The following is a 19,761-nucleotide window of genomic DNA, read 5'->3' as shown; positions in this document are numbered from 1 at the left end:
AAATTTTAAATCTTTTTTGAGGAATTCTTTTGTGATTTTTATTATAAATAAACAATCTTTTAGGTGAAATCTTTTATAGATTTTTTTATCATTTTTGTAAAATTATCAATTTTTAAATATGAGGTGGGTTTTCTAAATAATATTTTTTAAAAATATTTTTATTTAACTTATTTATATATATGATCTTTTTAAGGAAAATAATTTAATCTGACAATTTTTATATTCGTTATTGAAGATGTTCCTTGGAAAAATGACAATTATCATAATCGGTACTTTTAAACATATTAGATTTTATTATGGTAAAATATGTATTTCTAACATGTTAAATTAAAATTTTAATTAAGATGCACCATATAAAAGTGACAATTATCTTAATCGTTATTTTTAAAGTTTTTTAAATTTTTTTGACGTAAATCGGTTAAAATAAGTTTTGTTAACATGTATTAATAAAACTTCAGTGAAGATGTACCCTAGATAAGTGACAATTGTCATAATCCTTATTTTTAAAGTTTTTTGAATTTTTTTGATACAAATGGGTAAAAATATAAATTGTAAACTTGTTAAATTAAAATTTCATGAAGATGTACCACAGAAAAGTGACAATTGTAATAATCGTTATTTTTAAACTTTTTTTTGACGTATATAGGCCAAAATAAGTATTGATATGATAACATGTTTAAATAAAACTTCAGTGAAGATGTACCCTAGATAAGTGACAATTGTCATAATCTTTATTTTTAAAGTTTTTTGAATATTTTTGAAGCAAATGGGCAAAAAATAGAAATTGCTAACATGTTAAAATAAAATATCAATGAAGATGTACCATAGATAAGTAACAATTGTCATAACCGTTGTTTCTAAAGTTTTTAAAAATTTTTTGATACAAAAGATAAAAATATATATTGTAAAAATGTCAAATTAAAATTTCATGAAGATGTACCATAAATTGTCATAATCGTTATTTTTAAATTTTTTAAAATTTTTTTGAAGCAAATGGGCTAAGATATAAATTTCTAACATGTTAAAATAATATTTCAGTGAAAATGTACCCTAGATAAGTGACAATAGTCATAATCGTTATTTTTAAAGTTTTTGAATTGTTTGACGCAATTGGACAAAAATGTAAATTGTTAACATTTTAAAATAAAATTTCAGTCGAAACAAAAAAAACAAATCGATATTTTCATTCTCATAATCGTTGCTCCTTGTATCCTGCTTAAAATTTGATTAAAATATGCAAAGTGATTTTTAAAGATAGTTGTAACCTATGTTAAATTCTAAATTTTTAAGATATGAATTCACAATCTTATTCCTTTAATTAATAAATTTTAATTCTACATTATAAAAATGTATAACTTTGCTATCACAGTTAACAAATATTTTTGTATACTAGTGGCAAAATAGTGCTGAGTCTGAATTCAGGGTAGGATTTTTATAGAAAGAACTAAAAACCATATGAATATTATTTAGTAATATGATACAATCAATCCTAAATATTTAATGTTAAGATTTTATTATGGTTAAAATGGATTACAATCTATATTTTAACCCATTTACATCAATGAACTTTAAAAATAACGATTATAAAAATTGTCACTTTTCAATGGTATATCTTCATGAAATTTTAATTTAGCATGTTTACAATCTATATTTTTACCCATTTGCAATAAAAAAAATTCAAAAAAACCTTATTAACAACGATTATGACAATTGTAACTTATCTATGGTACATCTTCACTGAAATTTTATTTTAACATGTAAGCAATTTATATTTTTGCCCATTTGCGTCTAAAAAATTCAAATAATTTTAAAAATAACGATTATGACAATTGTCACTTTTATATATTGCATCCTTATGAAATTTTAATTTAACATGACTACAATCTATATTTTTACCCCTTTACGTCAAAAAAATTCAAAAAACTTTAAAAATAACGATTATGACAATTGTCACTTATCTGGGGTACATCTACACTGAAATTTTATTTAAACATGTTTGCAATGCTTATTTTAGCCCATTTAAGTCAAAAAAATTCAAAAAGTTATAAAATAACGATTATGACTATTGTCACTTTTCTATGGTACATCTTCATGAAATTTTAATTTAACATGTTTACAATCTATATTTTTATTGATTTACGTTAAAAAAATTTAAAAAAGTTTTAAAATAATGATTATGATAATTGTCACTTATCTAGGGTACATCTTCACTGAAGTTTTATTTAAACATGTTCGCAATATTTATTTTAGCCCATTTCAGTCAAAAAAATTTAAAAAAGTTATAAAATAACGATTATGACATTTGTCACTTTCTTATGGTACATCTTCATGAAATTATAATTTAACATGTTTATAATCTATATTTTTATCCATTTGCGTTAAAAAAATACAAAATACTTTAAAAATAACAATTAGGACAATTGTCACTTATCTAGGGTACATCATCACTGAAGTATTATTCAACACTTATTTTGGCCCATTTGCGTCAAAAAAAGTTTAAAAATAATGATTATAGTAATTGTCACTTATCTAGGGTACATCTTCACTGAAGTTTTATTACATGCTACCAATATTTATTCTAACTCATTTTGGTCAAAAAAATTCAAAAAACTTTAAAAATAACGATTTTGACAATTGTCACTTTTCAATGGTACATCTTCATGAAATTTTAATTTAGCATGTTTACAATTTATATTTTTACTCATTTACAACAAAAAAATTCAAAATAACAACGATTATGACAATTGTAACTTATCTATGGTACATCTTCACTAATTTTATTTAAACATGTTAGCAAAACTTACTTTAGCCCATTTACGTCAAAAAAATTCAAAAAGGTTTTAAAATAACGATTATGACAATTGTCACTTTTCTATGGTACATCTTCATGAAATTTTAATTTAACATGTTTACAATCTATATTTTTACCAATTTACGTTAAAAAAATTTAAAAAAGTTTAAAAATAATGATTATGATAATTGTCACTTATCTAGGGTGCATCTTCACTGAAGTTTTATTTAAACATACTAGCAATACTTATATTTTAACGGATTTTGATCAAAAAAATTCAAAAAACTTTAAAAATAACGATTATGACAATTGTCACTTTTCAATGGTAGATCTTCATGAAATTTTAATTTACCATGTTTACAATCTATATTTTTACCCATTTGCAACAAAAAAATTCAAAAAACTTTATAAACAACGATTATGAAAATTGTAACTTATATCTATGGTATATCTTCACTGAAATTTTATTTTAACATATAATAACTTATATTTTTGCCCATTTACGTCAAAAAATTCTAAATAAACTTTAAAAATAATGATTATGACAATTGTCGCTTTTATATGGTACATCCTAATTGAAATTATAATTAAACATGTTAAAAATACATATAGCCCATTAGCGTTAAAAAATCTAATATGTTTAAAAATACCGATTATGATAATAAAATTGCTATATTTCCAAGGAACATCTTTATTAAATTTATAATTTAACATCTTTACAATATAAATGATATTTTTCAGGGATCCAAACCGAACCTGAACCGAACCGTTAAACCGCTAAAAACCGGTATTTTTTATCGAACCTAAACCGAACCTAAACCTCTAAAAAATTTCTAGCCGAACCTGAACCGAACCGCTAAAATGCCTCTGAACCGGTTCGAGTCTCATTATTTTATGCTTATAAAATAATGTGTAAGTTTTTACTAGTATATTGCAAAAATATTAATTATATTCTAATTGTTTTAAAAATTATTATCAACCACATTTGATTGATAAACGTCAGTCATAATTTTTATAAACTTTAGCATATTGCCATTTTACAATATTTTTTAAATATTTTAAGCTTATAAATTATAATGCCTAGAAAAAAATTAAATCTAATATATAAATTTTTACATATAGTTTTATAAATGACACATCAAATCTGATATCATACTGGCAATACCAGCTACCCAAGTTAGTGTGGGAGGATGTTTTCCAATAAATAAATTTAAATTATCTCCTTATAGATGTAATTTGAGTGAGACGAATTTTGAAAATATATTAATTGTGCAGCTTAATAAAAAAAATTTAAGTAATTTTTCATATTAAAATTATGATATATTTATTTGTTATATTTATAAATAATATTATTTTATAATGTGCAATTAATAAAAATGAAGGTTTTTATTTTAATTATGAAATTAAAAAAAATTTTCCTTATACACAATTTTAATGTAGGTTTGAATACAAAAATGTTTAAACTTTTAGAGGTTCGAACCGAACCGATATTTTTATTTTAGGCGAACCGAACCTGAACCTTGAACCATTATTTTTATCCGAGCCTGAACCTGAACCGAACCGATATTCGTTTCGGTTTGGATCCCTGATATTTTTACTCTTTTGAGTCAATAAATTTCAAAAATCTTAAGAAATAACGAATATGACAATTGTCACATTAAATTATTTTCCTTAAAAAGATCATATAAAACATAAATAAGTTGAATATAAAATTTAAAAAAAAAATATTTAGAAAACCCAAGAAAGATAATTTTATAAAAATGATAAAAAAAATTATATTCACTTAAAAATTGTATATTTATAATAAATTTCACAAAAGAATTCCTCAAAAAAAATATATTTACAAAGAAGATTTAAAATTTTTTTCAAAATATGTTCAAAAATCTATTTAAACTTCAAGAATTTTACTTAAAATCTTGGGCGTGAAAATCACTAATAAATTGTAACAAAAATAATATTACAATAGTAGCATATCATTTTTTATTAAAAAACATCAAATAATAAATAAAATGTTGTTATCTTTTAAATAAATGCATTCGTAATATATTTATTGTTTCGCGGTAATGCGCTCGCGATAATGACTTCGCGCAAACATATTCGCGATAAAAAATTCGCTATAAAGGGTTCGCGTAAAATGTTTCGCTAAAATATATTCGCTTTAATAAATTCGCGGTTAAGGTTTCGCGGAAATAAATTCGCGACAATGGCTTCGCAAAATTGTCTTCGCTATAAATGTTTCGCGGAGATAAATTCGCAGAATTGGTTTCGCGATTTTACCTTCGCTATTAAAACTTTTCGCGATAGACGACATTCGCGATAAAAGTATCGCGAAAAAGTGTTTCGCGATAAGTTTCGCTGAATTGACCTGATACGAGAGGGAATTGCACAGAATCCTTTAAAAATAATTATTGTTGTGATAGAAGAGTATCTTTAAACCATAAAAAATATATTTTGTAATTTGAAGAAAAAAAAATGATATTAAACTTTAATTGTAATAATATAATAAATATTATTAAAAATCCTATACTGTATGTGTATGCTAATATCGAACAATTCAATAAAAAAAAAATCAAAATTCTCCAATATATTTTGCCCTTTTAAAAATATAAAAAACATTTATTAATATCAAAAATTTATATATAAAAACATTATTCTAATTCAAACGAAGTCTAGCTATTTAATTAAAGAAACGAATTTTATAATTTTAATACAAATAAATTTTAAGGATAATTTAAAGAATACTTGGGATTTGATTTGAAATATTTTTTATTTTATTATATATTCATTTTTATTAGCTTTAAAAGTTCTAAATAACTTTCTGAATAAACAAAAAATAAAAACAGTATATACTAAAAATTTAAGTTAACATTACCGAAAATAAAAATCGGGAAACAGTATAATCTGATTTCTTCAGGTTACACCTCATAGGTTTGAACAAGGAGAGATTCATGATAAGAATTGTTATAGGACTAGAGGTATATGTGAAATTTTTTTAATTTGATAGGAGGGGACTACAGGATTACGATTCTTTTAAAAGATGGAATCCCGATGCTGATTTTTTGCTTTTCGAAAAAGGGATTGCGATTAGAGGTCTGCATTGGGCTCACCCGCTTATTTAAAGGAGCGGACAAGCAAGCGGGTAAAAATTATATAAAGAACGGACAGGTGGGTGAGCAGGTTAAAACGAATATTTAAACTATGGGTGGGCGGGTTATAAAATTTACAAATTTTATTTATTATTTAAAATCGTTTAAATAACCATTAAAAAAAATATGCTCCCTGAAATTTTAGCATTTTTTAATACCAAAGTACCGATAACTGAGGATGTCGTCGTCGGAAAAAAATATCGAAAACATGTTGGATTTGATTTGCATAGAAGAATATGCATCTACGTGGTAAAAATCTGATTTTACCCGTTTTCCTAAAAGCAAAAAGAATTCAATTAAAGATTCTTAAATTGTAAACGCAATGTTTAAAATAGATAGCATCCAGGTCAAAATTAAACAACAGATGGGAAGTTACAGTACAGATGATACCATTACCTAATGACATAATAAAATATTTAAATCTTAAAGTAACGAGTTTTTGTATAATTTAGCAAGATTTTAGGCTACTTAGTTTAGTTTAAATTTACAATTTATAAAAATTGATTTATATTACTTTTTTTATTATTTCACTTTTTATTTTAATATCTCACTTAAGTAGAGGATATATTTTAAACGGATATCCTGTTTGATGCAAACGACAAGAAAAAGATTTATCAAAGCTATCAAGATTAATTAAAAAATACTGGCAATTCCAGCAACCAGTGATTCTTCTAATCGAGGAACTAGCATTGCTGGAAGGTTTTTAGTATCAATAAATATGAATTTTATATTATTACATAAATATTTTATTAGATCAATAATTTTCTTACCCGTTAATTTAAATTGAATATTTTTTTTATATTCAATATGACAAGTTCCTAAATTATAAAACTTTTTTGTAGGGATGTGGCGCTACAACTAAATTATTTTTTTATTAGATACATAAAAAAACTGAAAGAATAAGCTTATTTAAACTTTATATGGGTGGTGTGGGTTAAAATTTTTTTATAAATAATTGGCGGGCGGGTAAAGAATTTTAGACTAAATGGCGGCGGGTATATTTTTATATGGACGGTTGGACAGGCTAATTCTTTTAAAAATATAGTACTGGCGGGCTTGTAGAAAACTCCCCCATTCCAGACCTCTAATTGCGATCCAAGGAACAAATCCTTTATAACAAAAAAGAGACTAATTTATAAATACCTTCAATTTTAATTATTCATAAAAAATATAACACAATTATTATAAAAATTAATTAGGATTATGAAAAAAAATGTAACCTTCTAGTTCTTGAATGGTTATATAATAATAAGGTTTTAATTTTATTTTCTTCATTCATAATAGAAATTGTATCAAAAATTATCCTCTTGCTCTTAGAAACCAATTTGTCATACATTTAATGAGGTTGTAAGGAGGTTAAGGATATGAATATTTTTAAAATTTGCATTTAATTGCAATATATTAACAGGTTTATTTAGGTTTTGTAATTTATTAATTATAATTAATTGGTCATAATTATAATGTAAAGACTACTTGGATAAACTAATTGATGATATAATGCTCCGATTTTAGGAATGGAATTCAAAATTTAATTTATTCGAATATAAGAATAATATTTATTATTCAATTCGCTTATACGTATATTAATTTGAACGAATAATATTTGAAATATAATTTAAAATATAAATATGATTATTATGATGCTTAGATTGTGTGTGGGGGGGGGGGGGCATTTTTAAGGTTAAAATGATATTTTTTTAAAAAATTCAAATTTTCCAAGAAGGGATGTCTCGTTCCCCCTTGGCTATTCCCCCTTGGCTACAAGCCTAAAGTTAGTTAATCACTTCAATATTATAAGAAGGACAATAATAGATATATGTAACCTTGTGCGCCGACAATATCGGCGGCCGGCGCCATTTTCAAAAATCTTATCGATGACCGGTGATCCGCCCACTTTTAGCTACCGTCAGCAAAAGCGGCATAAATCGGCGCAGTTATAAAAACTTCTTTTTTTTAATTGCTTAATAATTTTTTTTAAAATAATAAAATATACACTACACTACAGATATCTCGGCATATTTTTTAATCTTTAAAGATAAAACTCATTATAAATCCAAAATCTATTTCATAATTTTATAATTATCATGTATAAAAATTATTTTATTTAAATTTTCGGGACATAATGATGATCTCCTTGAATTCAACTCAACCCAGCTAGAAAATTTTTTTTCACTGGGTGTGCTAGTCACCATAATATAAAGAATTTTTTTGGCGAGCCTGGAAAGATTGGGAAGTTCACTCTTATTTCTTTCCAAAAATTTAGAACATCCATATCTTGTGAATGTCGTTTTTCAAGATGAATAAGGCATTCTTGTTCTCAACTTGAATTTAATAGTTCCTCTTGATCCTCAATAGCTATATTTACTACCTGAATATCATCATTCTCTATAAGTTTAAGATATTTTATTATAGAATACGAAGCTGAACAATTTTGCTCTATTATATACTTTGACACAATTGTCAATTTTTGAAATCTTGGATCTAAAAGAGAAGCCAATACCTGGATAATTTTTTAAATAAAGTATAAATTCAATAAATGAATATACTTATATATTATTACTTGCAGATCACAAACTGGAAATCGTAACGCAAGTTTTTTTAAGCATATTTTTCTTAAGTGAAATAATTTCAGCAATTTCACTTCTAAAAAGTAACGCAAGTTTAACGTAGGCCCTTTTTGTGCTGAAAGAAATTCGATGTTTCTTTAAATTTTGAAAGAAATACTAATAGTTCTTCTACCAGATCAGATTCATAGTTTGATAATTTGAGAAAGGGTTTTACAATTCTTTTCAAAACATTATAAATTAAATTCTTATTTAATCCATTATGCTTTCTAGCATAATTAATATACTATGCCAACGTGTTGGGACATTTAACTTTAAGGTTTTCATATGCGTGGAATTATTGTTATTATTATCATTGGAATTCCCAATTTGAAACAGGTAACTGGATATGGATCAGTGCTATTAAGATCTAACATGTCTGATGTTAGATCTATTGTACCTAGGTATATTTGATCTGCCTCGAATTCAAATTTAACCTCTGCAGTTTTATATCTTAGAGCAGATAATTTCTCTAATTCTTTTGATAAGATTTTCAACAAAGGGTACCTTTTTAATACCATCAACTTTAACCAGATTGTGTAAACCATGACCCAAACATAAGTGGTGTTTATTTTCACCTAATAGAACACCCTTTTTAACATTAGGCCCAGCATCTGTGACCATTTGTATTTTTTTCTTTTTTAAATTAAATTCCTCTTCTATTTTATCAATCTCAGTTAGAATAATCTCACCTGTTTGTTTTTGGGTTATATAATGAGTTGCTAAAGTAAAGTAAATCATTTCAAAATTATCATTTATTAAATGAAGGGTAAATGTAAATATAGTTTCTTCTTCTGTATTGATCTGTCCACATATCAAATGTAAGTGAGCAAAATTTTGGCCCTAAGTTAATTCGTTCTTATACATAAGTTTTCATTGATAAGTAAACATCATTAAGAGCATTACGGCTTAGTGTTCTGTCTGACAAATCAGAATTAGAATTGATAACTAGATATTTCTAAAATATGTATTTTAAAATTTATAACAAAAAATAATTATATGTTTAATTTATATTATACAACAAATTACGGAAAATTTATCAAGAAGAAATAAATTGTTAAAATTTAATTCTGGGTTGTAGAGCTACCCAAAACAGAGATGATTAGAACAAATAAATATGCAATTATCCAATATTATTTAAATTTATGTGTAATCATATTGTTGGCATGGCTATGAAATTTAACTATTGTAAACCTTCTTCGGAAGCCAATGCTATTTCAATAGAACAAAAAAGGCATAGAGGTAGGTCTTAAAAGGTTCTTGTTTAATAATAATGGGAGTTTTAATTATTGTATAATATTATAAATAATATACCAATTTTTTTTATAAATTTGATACCTTCAAAAAATCTTTCATTCTTATATAATCAATTGATTGAAAAGGTAATAAGTCAACACAACAATAACACATAGTTTTTTGCTAGAAGCTTAGAGGTTTTAAAATTTGTAAGGATTTTTGGTTTTATACAAAATATTATTCTAAATCTTGCGATTTTGATGAAGTATCATTTTTAATATTATGATCAGAAGTCAAGTGTTTTAACAAATTTCCTGTGCTAATGCTGATTGAAAAGTTTTGAATTTTATAGACAGATTATATTTTACAAAACATATTTTAATTTATTAAAGATTTTGGCTTAATATGAGAAAATAATACTTAAAAAAATACTGTGAAAAGGGCTTATTTGAATCATCATCTATAATAGCCTTTTCTAAGCAACAATTACAGTAAAATTTGTCAGAATTTATGGAAATTGTTTTATTATCTCTTTTTAAATGTAAGAAACCAAATAACTTCCACACAAATGTTTTTTTATTATCTACTGTTATTAATGAGAATGCTAATTATAAGGCTTGAATATTTAAGAATGGTTATTAGAATGGTCGCACAGGATGTAATATAGGCTAATGAAAGAGAATTTATAAGGCTTGAATATTTAATCTAGAATGATTGTTATAGTAAATTGGTATTTTATTTATATAATTTAAAAAGAAAGAAATACAAGTTATTATCATATAAGAAAAACAAGTAATTGTCAAATGAAAATATATATTTATTTATATATATATTTTGTAGCCTTAAGATATACAACTGAACTTTTAAACATAAATTATTTAAGTATTTAATAATCTAATAGCGCACATGCGCACATGCAACAGTTATAATACTAAAATTATTTATAGATTTATTAAATGTAGAGTCATCCATTTTAAAAGTGTAAATTATGGTAACTTTTGGAATTTTAGATTTTTGATTGATTTAATTCTAAAATGATGTCAATATAATTATGATTTTAAAATATGTAGAAAATAAGAATTCACTAAAATCCTGATTGACATTAAAAAAATTACAACAGTTATGTTGACCAATTACACTGTGTGACAAATTTCGATTTGATTTTTGGGGAGAAAATAAAATAAACAGGTTTTAAGACAGTTTTCTATGCATATTCTAAATCCGCTGTCAGTTTTTTTCTAGCACGTCAGGTTTTTTATTTATTTTAGGTTAAAGTGGCCAAAAATGTCATTTTTAGCACTTTTTGAAGGTTTATAACTTCGGTTCTAATGATCCCTACAACTAAAATAATATCTTAATTTTTGCAGCAAACCTATTATACATTTTTTTTTATAAAATCCTTACTCAATTTTTAAACAACCTATATTTTTTAAATTTACCTTTAAAATCTTTTTTAATATAGCATACATTTCATATATTTATTTATTGTGGCTTTCGTTCTCTTCGCTACACTGCACACGGTACGATTTCCAAACAATTTATTTTAAATGAAATAAATATATTTCTCATATTTAAATAAATATATTATGCTAAGCTAACCTATCTCATATTTTACTTTTAATAAACCTTTTATCGGTCCGCTGTCCCACCCCCTCCTTCATTATTATATAGGATTTAACTTGTAATATACAATAAATTTATTGAATTTAAAACAAATTAAATAATAACATAAAATTTATAGAATTTAAAAACATTTAATGGTAAATCTAAATATATTTTCGCGAATATGAAGTTGATGATTTATCTTCAAAAAAAATACTCCAGCAATAGTCCGCCAACATATTTATACGATTCTTGCCGTGATAAAACTTTTCGAGATTTTCTATCTGTTGATGGAACCGCTCGCCCCATTTTTTCTGACATAGCACCTAAGTTTTCGGGAAAAATCTTTATGGGAATGAAGAAAATGGATTTTGAGGGACATTCGGCACCCCATTTCCTTATAATTTGTTAATAGGTCATCACAGGCGCGTAACCAATGGGGGGGAAAGGGGGAAATTTCACCCCCCATAGCAAATTTGACTGTTTTTCTAAATATTATTTTAAGATAATAAAAAATTTTACCCCGACCCCCGGACCCCCTCCCTCCTGCTCCATCAAAATTTTTCAATATCAAGCAGAGTTTATCCTTACTGCTAGTTGCATTAATAAATGATTTTCCTATAGCTCACTACTATGTAGAAATTTACAAAAACCAAATTTCGATTTGGTTCAAGTTATTGATTTGGAGGAAAATGTGGACAGGAAGAATGAATGTAGTTGAATATTTCATAATATTTATATAGACGCTGAATCAAACTAAATCTTATAAAATATCCAATTTCATTCCATTCTTAGATACTTTTTTATCGCAAATTAAAGTACGGTTTTTAGATAAAAAACAAGTCTAATCTTCAAATTTTATTATCTTTCTGATGCCATTATTGGTATAATTAAATATTTAGCAAAATTTTATTCCTATGATGTTGATACTGAAATCAATTTAATCAGTGAATTCGAATTGTGATATAAATATTTACTACGTTTATTATTTTACCTGAGCATGCTATTGATGCGCTCAATCGGTATAAGGAGGCTTAATTTCCAAATATTTTGAAGGTATTTAATATTCTTGCATGTTTGCCTATTACAACATATACGAATGAAAGGACCTTTTTCAAATTGAGAAGGTTGAAAACTTATTTACAAAATACTACTTCTCGGCTAAATGGGTTAGCTATGTTAAATATCCACAGAGATTTATTTCCAACGACAAAGAAAATTCTTGATGAATTGGAAAAATTCCCACGAAAATTAAAAATCGCATTATAATTCTAGTATTTAATAAATTTTTTATATAATATTATGTTTAATAAGTTATAAAAACTTGTTCCTTAAAAAATTTTCTAGTCAATATTTTATACACACTACAATTAGAATTTTCAATCAAAAAATTTTTATATTTATATTATATGAGAATTTAAGATGAGGCTAGTTTTTAAAGCCTCTTTATAAAAAAAAAAATTGACACTAAACTTTATTTCAATTTTATATTTTTTAAAAAATATTTATCTATAATATACCTAACTTAAAATAAAAATTGGGTTATAACTTTTATTTCTTCTTATATTCATAAGCGCGAATTAGTAATCAGGAGACCCAAAAGAAAGCGACTACTTACGTCAATGCATAGGAATTCAGATTATAAAATCTAATTTTACACGCCATAGGTTCATTCCCCGAAGCCGATTAATCTAGATTTTCTTCTTCTTCCCTAAGTTATTTAAACCCCCCCCCCCCCTTCTTCTTCATATAATCATTTGCATTTATTATATTTCTATTATATCTATTATTATACTTTGTATTATGAAGTCCTTGTTTGTTAAATTTCTTTAATTTTCTAGAATTATGTTTTGGACATGATTTTATTTTAATACTATCATTTTGTCAGATTTAATTTTTCTTTATTAATAAATGTTAAATTTAAAAATTAAAAAAAAAAATTTCTTAAATAATTAATTTATAAAAGGAACCAAAATTCAAATAAAAGTTAAAAATATTAATATAATTATTATTGAATTATGAATAATTTAAAAGAATAGATCAAAGATATGACCCGGCCGAAGGTGAGGAAAAAGCTGGCCAAAGGGGGTTTGGAGGCAAAGCCCCCCAAAAAATTTCCCCCCCCCTATAGGAAAATCCTGGATACGCCACTGGGTCATCAATTTTCTAACGATAGTCGGCTGATTTATGATTGCCAAGGAACGATCTGCATATTCATTTAAAAGATTCCCATGCTTTTAATTCAATGAGTAACAATTCATCTTCAAAAAAACTGTCCTTCATGAGTTTTCTTATTTGGGGCCCCACTAAAATCCCCTCTTTTGTTTTTGCTTGGGAAAGCTTGGGGAAAAAATTTCTAAGGTATATCGTGGGGCCCTCGGACAATTTTTTGATAAAATTTTTGATTAGTCCTAATTTTATATGCAACAGAGGCAACAAAATCTTATTTTTAGAAACAAGCGGGATATTTACAAGATCTTTTTCAAGAACGTTGGGACGATCCTCCCATTCAGATACTGTATAATGTTTTATAGTTTCTCTGGAATTCCAGAGACAAAGAAAACACGAATGCTTGGTGTAGCCTAACTGAAGGCCTGACAGGATTGCGATCATTTTGAGATCTCAGCATATCTTAAATTCGTAAATGGAATAATTTATTTTTGACAAAAAATATTTCATATTTTCATATGATTCATTTAACTGGTTGGAATAGGCGATGGGAATTGATGGCTTAGAATTTCCGTTATGAAGCAAAACTGCTTTCAAGCTGTTTTTGCTTGAATCGATGAACAAGGGTCATTCATCGGGCACCAATTCAATATTAAGTTGTAAAAAAAGTTGACCTAGATTGTTGGAATAGTATAAAAAATTTTCGTAAGAGAGTAAATTTTTAAACGATGTTCCACGGAATCGGTATGAAGTTCGAACTCCATTTTTTAAAATTTTAAAATTATTAAGCCTTGACGCTAAAAATTCGGACTTTCTTTTTGAAAGTTGTAAATTTCTGGTTATGTCATTTAGTTGCTCTTGCGACATAAATGGCGAATCCTCTTCGGGATGATACTCAAGATCAATATTGTCATTGTTCTGGCAACGTATTTTTTCCAGCTGCGAACTATTAAAAAAGGGAACTGTTGTATGCATATTATTACCGGATAAACAACCGATCTTCTTATTTTTTTTGTTAAACCCAAATGTACTAATCGAGCAAAAATAACAATCCTACGAATAATTTCTTGCTACGTGCCAAAATGCAGGTTTCGAATAAGACAAATATGACCGTTTTCAATTTACCCATGAATTAAAAGAATTATAACATGTTTTACATATGTAATTAGGGGCAAATGGTTTGTCCAAATAGCAGAGTGGAATATTGTAATAAATTTCATAAATCCTTTGAATGATTGGAGAAATTGGACATTTTTGGGCTCAAATTTAGAGACACACTTTAAACAAGGGGACCTTGGCATTAATTTTTTGTAGAATATTATATAAGTAGGGAATTTGAATAATATTTAAAATCCAATTTTAAAAAAAAATTAATGAAAGAAATTAAATGTTTATGAAAAATTAAGCGCGAAAAAAAAATTCTTCTCCTTTCTTCCTACTCGTTATTTGGCATTATTATTTATTGCCCATACTACGGGTTCAAGGTACTCCATTGGAAAATCATATATTTTGATATAAATTGTTTAAAAAAACAAATATTCTTAAATACATCTAAAAAAGATAAATATTAATAAAAAATTACCAATTATTGCATTTTAAATGAATTTTGCTTCAAAAATGCTCAATTCAAAAAGAGTACAAATTAAAAAAGTGGGTACAGATATCTGATTTTGGTATAAATTGATCATAAATGCATAAAATATTACTAAATACAACTAAAAAAGATAAATATTACCTTGATTTTGCTTTAAAAATGCTTTATGCAGAGAAAATTCAATAAAAGTGTACAAATTAAAAAGTTCGAAAATATCTGTACCGACTTTTTTAATTTATAGATTTGGTTGAATTTTCGTGGCATAGAGTACTTTTGAAACATAATTAGAATTAATATATAATCTAGAACATATTTGAAACAAAATTATATAAAATTTATCTTTTAAAGTTAATAATGATAGTAATTTAAATTGAAAACTTAAGACCCCCAAAACGAAATTCTTTACCATATTTCTCAAAAACCAATCAATAAAAAATTATAGAAATTAGTAAATTTATAAAGAAATATAAGTCTAACACTATCACCAATTTTCAGGGATTTTTATTCGATACTTTTTAAAATATATGCGTATAAAGATCTAAATTTTACCATTTTTGAGATTTCGAAAAGTTGTCTTTATACGGTAATATTTTTAAAACTTGACGTGTAGGGAAAATTTAAAAAACGGATTCGAACTCAACGTCAAATTCTGCACCAAAACTTATTTTTATTTTCTTCTCCCATTTTTCTTGTCGCACAGTGTTATTGGAATAAAAAGGTGTAAAATATGAAAAAAATTTCTGTGCCGGCGTGATTTTCATAAACAGCGGCGATTTCGGCCGCAGCTGACTCACGAGTCTAGGTATATGTCTCAAAAACATATAGTGAAAATTGTAAAAATAACAGAACTACAAATTTGGTATTTGAACTATCTATATTTTACTATAAATCTTTTTTTCTTTTGTATGATACTAAGAGCCGTGCCGAGACTTTTGGCTGCACAGAGTAGAAAATAATTGGCGGCCCTTAAAAAAACACAATTTTCTTAAGTTTATTTGATAAATTTTTTCACTGAGAACAAAATATATATACTTTATTAAATTTTAATTATAAATGCTCATTCCATTTATTAATTCTGGTATATTGAATAAGAATCCCAAAATTATCTTTAAATAGCTTTAACTGATGGAAAAATTTCTTCAACGAATTTCTAGCTTGATCAAGTAATATTTTGAGAAATTCAATCTCATATTTTAGAAGATCATGTATAGGCCTAGTCTAATGCTGTGGATATCTATTGATAAAATTAGTTTAATTTTATAAAATAAAAATCATAATTTATAGGAAAGAGAAAAACATCTGTCATATAACCCCCGTCTCCCCTACTTTTAAATAATATTCATGGTGTATATTAAAATGGAGACGAATAATAACGACCGAAATAACAAATAAATTTATTCGATTAAGAATAATAACACCAAATATCAATAAATTTATTCTATTCGAATATAATATGTGTAAATTATATGAATCTGATTCCATTATTGAATATTCATTAGGAGTACTGGATGAATAGAGATTCCAGACTTTTTTATTACTCTAAAGCATGTCCAAAGTCAAGAAGATTTTTTTAAAGGATTTAAACCTGTTGTATACGATATCATATAATGTACCATTTTTCGAAAGCTTGACATGAATTCTTATGTAAAACAAATGTTTGATTGTTGTCATAGATTTTTATCATCATAAAGTAAATTAAGCTTACACACCCTGTATGGCACAAATTTTACCTACCTTCATTAAAATTTCTAAACCTAAACCGAAACCTTTTTAAAATTTAATTCAATATCCTTGAACCTAACCTAAACCTTTAAAAATTTTTCTTCCTGATATTAAAAGGTTAGACACTCTGATTATAACATTACATCAAATTGTTATATCGATCAGTGACGTATTTAAGAACCCCCTCCCCGGGATGAAGACCAACTTCACAAAGTAGCTACCATCTCATGAAAATATTTATTATTTCGATTAAATTATCTTACCCTCCCCTAAATATATTATAAACAGATATTGGATGAAAAATGTCCTTTTTTATGGGACAAGAATCAAATCGTAGTACGGATCGAATGGAGAGACTCTATTTTACTCAACAACAGTTCCTATAATAAAAACGACGAGCTTCTATACCGTCAATATCTACATATGAAGTATTTTTTAAAATTGAAAGCATTTAATATATTTATTTTAAATAGAGCTAGATTTTCAAGGTGCTACCATAATTGAAACATATGAAAGTAAATAAGAGGGATCAAGCGAAATAAGATTTATAATGCTGACCACGCGATTTTTTTAAAATTAAAACTATAAAATGAGATAACTTTTCTTACCCAATAAAATATAGCACGATATACTCTGTCATTCATATTTTTAGTATTGTACATTAACAAACTATAAAAAGTATTTTATATACTTATATTAAATATTTTGACAATCTAATAAATTAACTTATTATAAAAATGGACAAAAATAATGATCTAAAAGAAATTAGTCAACTATTTTAAATTTACAGGCAGCTATACTATTTTTTTCATGAATACTCGGCCATCCATAATTTTAGCATATTTAATATACATAAATTTTCAAACTATAAAATGTATTTATATTTATTAATATATTATTTTTAAATATTTTGACAACCTAATAAATTATCTTATTATATAAAAGAGATAAAAATGATAATCCAAAAGAAATTAGTCAGCTATTTTAGATTTACAAATAGCTATACTTTTTATTTTAAATAATTTAAATAAATACTTAGTAAGAAAAAAGTTGCATATAGAATACAACATATTAAGATGATTAAACTCCAAAACGATTTATTTCATTTGTCATGCTACTTTTTTATAAAGCTAATTATTAAATCTTCCATCCTAAAAATGATTAAGTGTTTAAATAAGCGATTTGGAATATTTTTTCAAATTTTATACTATATGCAATCATGCATTTTTATATATAATATCATTCTATATTACTCCATTTCAATACAAGTGAAATGGTGAAACATGACATAAAATCATTAATAGTCAACGAGGCGATTTCACTTTAAACCCTATAAATAAAACATTAAAGATCACTTTTTTGGTTATAAAAGTATAATCTTGCTAAATTAAACTCAAGGTACTCCATCTATCTTTATTTAATCATATTTGAAATAAGTTTATTAAAATATAATACATTATGTTCTTTATCATTTGAAAGGCTATTTAGTTTTGCTTCTATGATGATTTAACTGACAAAAATTAAGGGATAATATGTTTTAATAAAATAGTTATACACATATTTTTATATTTAGGATTTTTTTTTAAATTTAATTTTAGTTTTGGAAATTATCAGATGGAAATTTGTAATAAAAATATTAAGTTTTTTTATTAAAGGATATGGCTTCTTCCCACAATATAAGGATATAATAAAACCAACGCAATAGATCATCTAAGCTAATCGACCTCTTACAATATCAGAAAATAATTAAAACTAAAGCAAAAGTTCTAAAATGTAGCTTGTAGCTAAGCTATTATTTTTATAGCAATAACTAAACTACATTTTTCTAAGGTAACTTCTAGCTATAGGGAAGCTTCATTTTTTTAAGGGGTAATTTGTGGCTTAAGCTATTTTAATGGAGCTATTTTTTAAAAACTAATGATAAATACGGTTATAATGATCTATGGGAGAGCAACATTAGAGTAAATTTAACATTATATTTTCCAGAGTCAAATAAAAGGGTATCCTCATCTAACTGAGAGAGGTATCATAGACTGGTATAAAAATGGATAAATATTGGTGAAATAAATATAAAATAGGAAATACCTTGAATTCCATAAAAAAATTAATTTTCTAAGGTAAAGGGGAGGGGTGAGAGTTCAAATGAGAAAATAGCGTATCTAACCCTAGAGATCTGATTATGTATGGCCATAATACCATAAGATCACTTACACATTGATGAACTTGTCTTAACTGAACCAGGAATAGGTGTTTAACAAATATATTTAGGGTTAGGCCTTGTATTTAAAAAAATAATTAAAAACTAGGCTAGGCTTGGCAACCTTATTAAAAAAATTGAAATCAGGCTAGGACTGGAAAAAATATTTCTGGGCTGGGCCTGAGGATTTTTCCTCTGTCTTACCTCCTCCCTTCCATCGTAATTTTGCCACTTAATTAAGGTGAGTAAAAAATCTATCGAATGGTAGCTCTTCTAAATATTTGCATAGAGATTTGACCCCTAATACAAAACAAATAAATAAGCTGAATCCCCAGGGAGATTAAATTTCAATTTAGAGATGATCGGCCAAATTTATAGAAGAGTAAATCTATACAACTATGCTCTCTTGATTGTATGTTTTTGTTATTCTTTAAAATATCATAAAAAATACACAATTTTTTAGGCACGAAAATGATCTTTAGTCTAATTGATTAATTTGTTATATTTATTTAAAAAAATATAAAACACAGAAACGAATTGGCAGCTCTAAGAAGAGAAAATATCTCACTTGAAAAGGAAATGTTCAACTATCAAAAGGCAATTTCTTTGATCAACTCTAAAAGTCCTTGAATTCCGTCTTTCACTTTTTATTACTTTTTTATTCAAATTGTTAGATTATATATATTGTATTAGTGTGTATC

At 25.7% G+C, this 19,761-nt stretch overlaps 1 protein-coding gene across 1 annotated transcript in view; it reads left to right on the top strand.

The window, feature by feature from the left end:
- The window catches only part of LOC135926282 (uncharacterized), a 24,937-nt gene extending 5,176 nt beyond the window's left edge, over positions 1–19,761 (top strand). Inside the window, exons 2-3 of the mRNA XM_065462088.1 lie at positions 17,152–17,291; positions 19,591–19,761. Of these exons, the coding sequence (XP_065318160.1) occupies positions 17,152–17,291; positions 19,591–19,690 (240 nt within the window). The 3' untranslated portion in view covers positions 19,691–19,761. The remainder of the gene's footprint in view (positions 1–17,151; positions 17,292–19,590) is intronic.

Source organism: Gordionus sp. m RMFG-2023, chromosome 3, assembly GCF_954871325.1.
Source record: "Gordionus sp. m RMFG-2023 chromosome 3, tfGorSpeb1-WG-v2, whole genome shotgun sequence".
NCBI lineage: Eukaryota > Metazoa > Nematomorpha > Gordioida > Chordodea > Parachordodidae > Gordionus > Gordionus sp. m RMFG-2023.
The sequence above is the reverse complement of the archived record's forward strand: the minus strand, read 5'-3'. Positions and strand labels throughout refer to the sequence as shown.